Raw genomic sequence first — 9,176 nt, forward strand, 5'->3', positions numbered from 1 at the left:
CAATATTTTTCAATAAAGGTTTAAGGCTGTTGAAGGATATTAATGTATTTGCTACATAATTCGTACTTATTCAAATTTAGTAGCAGTAGAGCTCCTTGCGACATAGTTCGTCCAGAGAAGTACCTATTTCTGCCGCCAAGCAGTAACGAGAGCATTACGGGTAAGGGTGCTGGTGAATTTATAGGCACTTGTCAGCGAAAGGTATTGCTGCAAAACGTCCACAAATGTATGTAACTTGGAAATGAAAATTATAGCTACATGATGCTAAAAGGATTTTCCATTCTCTCGTTATGCGACCACCGCTGACACAGAGAATAATATTGCACGTATCAAGGTTTAATTTATTCGACATCCGTTTACGGATATGTTTACTATAAGTATACATCGCACAAACTATAGAAATCTCAAATAATTCTGATCTGTCTTACATTTTCCTCACCTACGAACATTATGTGACGTTATTATACGGGGAATGATCTCGTACTAGTTTTTTAATAAAACTATATAATAGGCGGTACGTCTTTCCGAGGCTTTACCTTTACACATGATAAAAATAATACAAGCAAATACATGACAGTGAAATAAAATCAAATCTGCGTGCGTCTTTGTGTGTGTGTGTGTGTGTGTGTGTTTGTGTTTATGTGTGTGTGTGTGTGTATGTGTGTGTGTCTGTCTGTCTACGTGTCTGCGTATCTGCGTGACTGCATGGGCGTGTGCATGTGCGAGTGCGATGTGCGTGTGCGTGTGCGTGAGCGTGTGCGTGCGCGTGTGCGTGCGCGTGTGCGTGCGAGTGCGCGTGAGCGTGCGAGTGCGCGTGAACGTGCGCGTGCGCGCGTGTGTGTATGTATGTGTGGTGTGTCTGTATGTATGGTCTGTCTGTATGCTTGTGTTTATGTGCGTATATAAAAAAAGCAAGTTCAGTAGTAGTAGAGCTCTTTGTGAAAGAGTTCGTCCAATGAAGTACTGCCACTTTACCTATTTCTGCCGCCGAGCAGTAATGTAAGCATTAGTACGTTCTGGTTTCGGTTGTGTTTGGTGTGGTTAAGGGTGCTAGTGACATTACAGGCACATGGGACTCGTCAACATAATATGTCTTAGGGTGACGGCCGCAGAAGCAGTGCCTCTAAGATCTTTGCGATTTAAAGCTCTGAGTGGCACTGCTACTGTTACGGATAGGCGTGTCGCTTACCACTAGGCGCACGACTTATTCATCCAGTCACTTTGTACTATAAAAATAAATTTAAAAAAACCACTCATTTTACCAGTAAAAGTATTTTGGGTATGCTTTTGTCGATATTTAGTAAATCGATAAAATCTTATGGCATCATTTGAATAGCCTGTTGCACAACTGACTTTCTGTTAAAAGCATCTCGCGCTGGCTTCTTCAGATCCCGGCTCCTTATTAGCATTGTCATAGGTGTATTTGAAATTATTGGGCACATTATTGTTATCGATTAGTAGCTGAAATATTCGGTTGCACCTTCCTTTAATTGAACATGGTTATTTTTCATATAATTTTTGCAAGTTTAAGTTGCAATAAATAATATTTAAGTAACTTACTGCAACGTTTTAATTGTCTATTTAAAACATTGAGTACAATCATCCGTCGTCTATCGTTTTTAAACACGCAAGGATCGAACATACTTTTCTATTAGGTTTTGGATTTGAATGTTCTGGGAAGAACTATTACGATGAATTTCATCATAGTACTTAAATGAGTACCCACTACAAAATTTCTAGTTCTATGTCAAAAATTTGGCAAGCATTTATTTCAACAATAATATGTACAAATAGTTACCTCTGCTATTCGTTTGTTATATGTGGGGCGCACTATAAGTATCCGGAATGAATTAGAAAAAAATACTGTAAATAGTCAGAAATGAATTTATTGTTTCTCAAATTATTTTCCGTTAGCGTTAATGCACTTTTTCATACGAATGAAAAAGTGAAAACATTTATGCCACTCCTCCGTGACAATCTCTGAAACATATTTTTCACACTCTTCGACAGCCTCTTCAGGTGATGAAAATCGTTGACCGCGTCACTGGTTCTTAATTTTTGGAAATAAATGAAAGTCACAAGGTGCCAGGTCGGGATTGTACGCGGGATGGCTCATAAGGTCAATGTTTTGTGTTCACTTTCAAAAATTCATTTGTCTGTCTGGCCGTGTGAGAACTGGCATTGTCGTGATGTAAGATGATACGGCGTTTACGGTTATTTTTACGGAGTTTGTCAATAACTTCCGGCTAACAAATGGTCGTGTACCAATCACTATTTACGGTATAACGATTCTCCAAAGCAACAGTAGCCAAGTGTCCAGTTTTATTTAAAAAAGAAACAATCATCCGCTTAGAGGCACTTTGCACGCTCGCCACTTTGGTTGGTTTCGGCTCATCACGAAAGACCCATACCCTCGATTGCTGCTTTATTTTGGAATCGCAACTATAAATCCATGTTTCGTCACCTGTTACTATGTTTCGCACCAAATTTGATGCCCCTTCGTTGAGTCTGGTAAGCAAGGCCACCAAGTGACCCGATCCGTTTTTTGAGTCAAATTGTATGGGATCCACCGAGAGTACAGCTTTTTCACACCCAAATGTTTGTGTAGTATTTGACTCATGCCTATGCCTAAAGATGCCCGAATCTCATGGTATGTCACATGCCAGTCTGTTTTAATCATACGGCCTGTGCGCCGTATGATTAAAACCGCATCGATGTTTTTATTGTCCACAATAGTAGAATTTCATGATGAATTTCATCACGAAATTCGTCACTTAGATTCACACGACCGCGTTTGAAATCTGCAAACTAGCTATAAATAGTCGTCTTGCATGGTGCTTCATTGCCAAAAGCAGTTTGAAGCCAAGCGAAGCTCCGCTGAGCAGTTAACTTACACTTAAAGTCGTAGAAAATCACACTACAAAAAATTTCACAAGTTAAAACCATGGTGATGTAGACAACCAATTTCTAAAATGACGCCACAATGTAAAAACAAGTAACAGTCAGATGAAACAAACTGTGTTCTATAGCCAAAGGGTTCCATTTTCAAATGTTGTAATTACTTTTTAAATATTGTTTATGTAAGTGGCCAGTTCCGGAAACTTATCGTGCGCCCTATGTATGTAATTGATAGGTATATAATGTATCGTAAACAGTTCATTTGATTTATTTAAAATAATTAAGAGGTTTACATAATACAGAAAGGAGGCGGTTCCTAATTCGATTGCATTTTTTTTGGGTGTATTTTACATGATTACTCGCGAACCGATTTTATGAGTCTTTTTTTTAAAGATCTCAGTATTGGTCCCATTTCAATTTAAAGGAAATATTCCACTTCTAAGGGTGCCAAACTAGAGATGAATCTGGTTTTGCGCTCTTATCGTTAACCGATGTCAATAAAACTTGGCAAATAGATGTAATTCCAATAAAAAAACCGATAAGCAAACCTATTAAGATCGGTTTTTTTTTAAAAAAAAGGTCATCATATTCTTTATTCTTGTGACACATATAATAACATAAGCTGAAGTATTGGACCCGACTAGTAAGGAATTCAAAAATAAGTTTCATACGGAGCATGCTCCAATTTCAATTGTTCGGACAATATCCCAGGGGTTAATATTTTTTTATATATTATATTATACAAAATATATGGACTCTGTTATGGTGCAGTTTGCTAACAAATGGGGCTCAATCCAAAATAAAAATCCAAAAATTATTGTTCTTCGTCACAAGTCAAAAACTCAGGATCCTTTTCACAAATGAATTGCCCTCGACGGTGGCACCAGAAGTCATCGAGATAACCAGATCGGAATAGCCCTCCACAGAATTCAGTGCTCAAGTTGTTGGGCTCTCCACCAGAGAATTTGCTGTATCCTGCATCTATAAGTGTGTCCCCTGAAAAAGTGTTTACACATTAGTAAAAGTATTTTGTTTCACTAGCCGTTACTTCATAGTTTCTTCCCGGAGGGGACCTGAGCATTGGAACTTGCACACATGGAGGAAAAATATGTATACTTTAAATTCAAACCTACTTACTCTATTACGTCACTTCACAACTATAGGTCATTTTGCGAATAGGTCCTATGTCGACCAATCTTTAATTAATAAATATATAAACGATAGATCAAACACGTCAACGAAGAAAGAGCCAGGAAACTTTTACCTAAATGAAATTATGTGATTAAAAGTTAAAAAATTAAGTCATGAGCGAAAGTTTACATGTTCCTGTATTGTCAGTTTCATCCGCTATATACTGGTAACTGTTGGTGTTCATTGCTTTATTTTTGTACCGTTTACATCTTTCAACGTATTTTTGTATAATATAGCAGAAAAACCTACAACTCTTACCGTGAATAGTAACCCATTCTCCATGTTCGTCCCAATCATGGAACCCAATATGGGCGCTTATAGTCTCGTACGCACCATTGTTAGGAATACTATGTCCCATTTTTCTAAATAATTCACTCATCGCTTTTGCCTCGACTTCACTGTTGATGACTACAAGGTATCCACCTTCGGCAGCACAGGTCATGTAAGCTCGAGACCAGGTACGAGGGAACTGGTGGAACTTGTAACAACTACCGGTTCTTTTGTCCAGAACGTAGGCTGAAAGTGAAGACAATTTCTTCAAACATAACACTTACAAATCAAATGACTCTGAACGAGGAGGTTGCTGTGATGTAAATGATTGATTAAAAAACCAACGTGGAATTGTAATAAATGCTGATTCTTATTCTGCTACCTAATTACCTATTTAAAAACATAGCCAGGTCTTGATAATCTATTTTATTCGTGGGTAATCTGATATTTTCTAATAGCACATAATTAATATATTCTATCATTATTCTTTGTTTTACATCAAAAGGTAAAACAAACACTTGAGATTTTCAAATTATAAAAGCTTTTCTAGTGCAATAGACAAAATTGTCTTACATGGATCCGGTGTACCGCATTCAGTCATAGACATGCCCGGAGTAACCTTCTTATAACATAAGTACGGAAAAGCCTTTGAACATTTCATATCAGCAAAAGTGCCATCAGCGAGCATTACTAAGCATTGTTCTTCGTCATTCTCGTTGTCGGGTTCGCCCATGGCCCAGGTGTGAGGGATCTTGGCAAGAGGAACACCTAAAAATAATTTTCATATTTTTGTACCGTAAGTTGTTTCGTACCAAATAGTTTGAAAGTTTTCTGTGATTGCTTGGCAACATTTCACAAAGATTTTTGTTTTCTTTAAAAAACAATCTTCCAATAAGGAACTAAAACTTAGCTTTTGGCGCCTTCAAATGACGGTTGTAGAAGCACCGCAGTGGCACGTCTTTGGTCTACGACTAATTTCCATACAATATTATTTAGTTTGCAAAAGTGGCGGCGCGCGCGTAATTTAACTGTGGCGTTGCAACTGCGCTTCTAAATATTGTAAGAAAATTAGTAGTGGCGCACTTATTTGATATGATGGAAGGTACCTTCAACTGAAAAGTAGTCGCCTCTAGAGAACGTACTATGAATACCCGTAAATACAGAACTACTGATGTTTGATAGCTCCAACATTGCTTCCCTGAAACTGTCATGCAGAGGAGAAGCTAGCTTTGTACCTGTAAAGTAGAATAATTAAAACGCTTGCAAAATTTTAGGAGACATTCCATAAAAAGGGCCATATTCGCACATAATAAATATACAATAAATACACACAATAAACATACACACAACACAATAAATCAGCCATAGAAACAGCACTACGTTTACAATTTATAGCACAGTATCTTTTACTCAAGAAAAATCCTTTCAAATGGCGGATTATTTTTTAAATCGAATGGATTCGTTTTGTCACTCCCGCACTTACACCAAATATATCCTATGAAATGCTGATAGTTGTGCTACACTACAAAGGTGTTCAAGGCCTAGAAGATTTGCTTCCGTGAAATGTGTGTTAAACAAAGCAAGTTAAAAGCGTATGGCAGACTGAAGTGGAGACTCATTTATGCCTTAACTATTGACAAATTTAGAGAAGTGTACTACCTTCCAGATGACATCTGAGTCTGGCTTCATGCCAATTGGCTGGTATTTCTTGATACTTCAAATATCCGTTAATACTTTCAAAGTATTTATAATCACATCGAAACCTGCAGGAATCTGAAAAATATGTGAAACTTGAACTGATTCAATTTCCATTATTATTTTCATTATTATTATTTCGAAAAAAGAAATCAGGGGAGCGTTTTAGGTTTTAACAGCCGTTTTGTAATACTTAAACTGTTAGTAGTTTAAGTATTACAAAACGGCCGTTAAAACCCTGTCTTGTTTTAAAATTCAATTATAAAACTATTTTTTATTTTAAACAGTCGAAACAATATACTTACACGTACATTTGTCTGTGCTAGATATAAGTGTAATGTAAAATAAAAGTAATGTAACACCAGAAAGAAATACAAAATTTTTCATATTTATAAATTTCTATACGATGTTGACTGTTACACTGTTTTCTTTACAAATGAAGAATGCAACAATTTTGGAATTTTTTAAATGTGATAAGATATCAAAGGTTATATTTTGTTTATATAGATTAAGTTATTGTGCTAATTTATTTATCGAAACCCAACTTTGTGACTGTATAAGGTCGGAAGGCCAAAGCAATTTATTCGTTTATCTCATCAAGTTATTACAACAACTATAAAAGTGAGCCATAATGATCGAATTCTCAGACTTCCACAATTGCTATATAATGGAAAATAAACAATTTTTTTGGATATAGATAGCGTATATTTGTTTTTTTAAAACAATGAACAAACCCGACCCGAAACAAACAGATCCGAAACGATGATTTGCTTTAAAAACAAAAATAAGTTATTTAGATCCGAAAAAATAGTTGCATTTCCAATTATAATAGTGCATTTCAAGTAGGACGGAAATTATGTTATTATAATTTAGATGAGACTGTGTGTGTACCCAAGCGACAGGCGAAATTTGAAGCGTCACGAGATGCTAGACACAAGGGTAGCACACGTTTTTCAATATAGATAGCATCTTATTTTTCGCAATATAATTGTCTCTTTATTGCGAAGAAAGGCGACCAAGTATTTATTTGGTTTGTGAAGGCGAGTATCTAGTTTTTGCAACTTGCGTTTGATAGGGTGCAGTTAATTTTTATTGGTAGCAGTAGAGCTCTTATTGAAAGAGTTTGTCCAAGGAAGTATTGCCACCTTACCTATTTCTGCCGCTAAGCAGTAATGTGACCATTACTGCGATGCGGTCTTAAAGGGTGCTAGTGAAATTACAGGCACATAGAACTTATCAACTTATGTCTCAGGGCGATGTGCGCAGTGGCAGTGACCCTCAGATCTTTATGTTTTGAAGCTCTGAGTAGTTACCACCAGGTGCACGACTTGTTTTCATAACAAAAAATCCATAACATCCACCAAATCTTATTTTTTATATAGCGAGTGATAAGATAAAATTACCTTTAGAGCGCCTTCAATCTATCAACAGCAGCCCTGCTCCTATTAAACAATATAATTAAATTCGTTGTCCTGCCAATAGATGGCGTTGCTTTGTAAATAATATTGGTGACGACTGGGTTTCGTTGTTATGATTGTTATTAATTAATGTGGATTGCCATATAGCAAATATAATTTGATATATAGTAAATATAATAATAATAATTTTAACGAATTATCGTTAGGAACTATGGGATGTGAAATCAGCCTGCAAAATTTGTATATACAATCCATTTTTAGCATTTTAGTAACTTTGTGCTTTAAGATACAAGTTTGAGAAAGTGAGACGACGATAAGTCATTTATGTATATCAGGAATAAGGTTGGTCCTAACACACTCCCTTGAGGTACGCCATATGTTGTTGTTGCATAAGTATCCCCACTCATGTATGGTCCCAACTTTACCCTCTGCTTTCGATCAGCTAGGTAATCCTTAAATAGCTGCGGAGTATTACTCACGACATCCAGACAGGGACCAATTTAGAACAGATTTTTCCTTAATAGGTCATTCTGAACCTCTTCGCCTAGCACCCACGGTGTTAATCGCTAGGCCATCACGGTCATCAAAATAAGATAAGAAAGCGTTTATAGACAATGTGCAGTTTATTTTGTAAAATGACGGAGGCGTTTTGCAATAAATCGGATTTCTCACTTAGTAACTCCAGGCAGACTGAGGCAAATTACACGGTTTTCAATTTTCCTTTGTTTTTCTTAGAACTAGAAAGTCACTGTATTATTATAATTTAAATAAGCAGACACGAGGAAAAGTTAATTACATAGGCCCAAAGCAATTTTAGAAAGGGAATCCACAAAATTAATAAGTAAATCTGTATTTAATTGAAAATGTAAAGGGTATCTAGTGACATGCTATGTCGCAATTTGTATAATTATTAATATTTTGAGTACATTGAGCATTCCTTAATGTAATGTACGTAATGTTATTGCACCGTGATCAGGTCGTATTTTGCACATTGCGCTGTATAATTGTATCATACTCGAACAAATGGTTATTGAAATGTTACTGTTGAAAACAGTTATATTAGCGTTTATTATTCAATTAGATTAAGTTGTTATATACATTTTTATATAACAACTTAATCTGAAAAGTTAATATTTTTTTTGTGAAATTACTCCACTAGTTTATTATAATTATTAATACAAAGATCGAACACTTAGAAGAACTTCCTTCGATCCGGCCGAATTCGCCAGATGCCAGACGCTATGCCAACTAAGCCACGAAACGAACCAGCGGACCTCACGAATTCTTCTGTGTGTTTGTTGTTGTATCTTTGTATTTGGTTTTTCAACGGCTTTTTAGCCGTAGCGCCATCTATGAGAAGAGTATTTTCGTCACCCAGTTAGATACCTTTACAGCTACCAGTCCCAGCTAGAGATGTCGCTATTCATTGTATTTAATTTTTGTTTGAATTGATATTCAATTATTTTTTTAAGTTGTCAATGTTATATTATTTTTTTATGGCAGCCAGTACGCCTGAGCCTGTGTCAGTTTTATAAGACTAATATAAAAATTATGGCGATCATCGCCAGTGTCAGTGACTAAGAAAAATAAAAATAAATTGATATTTTACTTTTATATCGATGTGGCCAATTATTAAGAAAGTGTAAATGTCATTTAATTTTCGTGCGAACGAAATTTCTTAACGAATTTGAATCGTGGTAAGAA

General features: G+C 36.0%; 1 protein-coding gene across 1 annotated transcript; it reads right to left on the reverse strand.

The window, feature by feature from the left end:
• Positions 1-3,192: 3,192 nt before the first annotated feature.
• Positions 3,193-6,127, reverse strand: LOC113232501 (hemolymph lipopolysaccharide-binding protein). Its single transcript, XM_026467252.1, has 5 exons — positions 6,019-6,127; positions 5,466-5,594; positions 4,933-5,127; positions 4,348-4,605; positions 3,193-3,894 (listed from the first exon to the last, which is right to left on the reverse strand). The coding sequence occupies exons 2-5, from the start codon at positions 5,548-5,550 to the stop codon at positions 3,713-3,715; spliced, it is 720 nt and encodes a 239-aa protein (XP_026323037.1). The 5' UTR covers positions 5,551-5,594; positions 6,019-6,127; the 3' UTR covers positions 3,193-3,712.
• Between the last annotated feature and the right edge of the window lie 3,049 nt (positions 6,128-9,176).

The sequence above is a fragment of the Hyposmocoma kahamanoa genome, unplaced genomic scaffold, assembly GCF_003589595.1.
Source record: "Hyposmocoma kahamanoa isolate Upper Pololo Valley unplaced genomic scaffold, ASM358959v1 76, whole genome shotgun sequence".
In the NCBI taxonomy this organism is placed as follows: Eukaryota; Metazoa; Arthropoda; class Insecta; order Lepidoptera; family Cosmopterigidae; genus Hyposmocoma; species Hyposmocoma kahamanoa.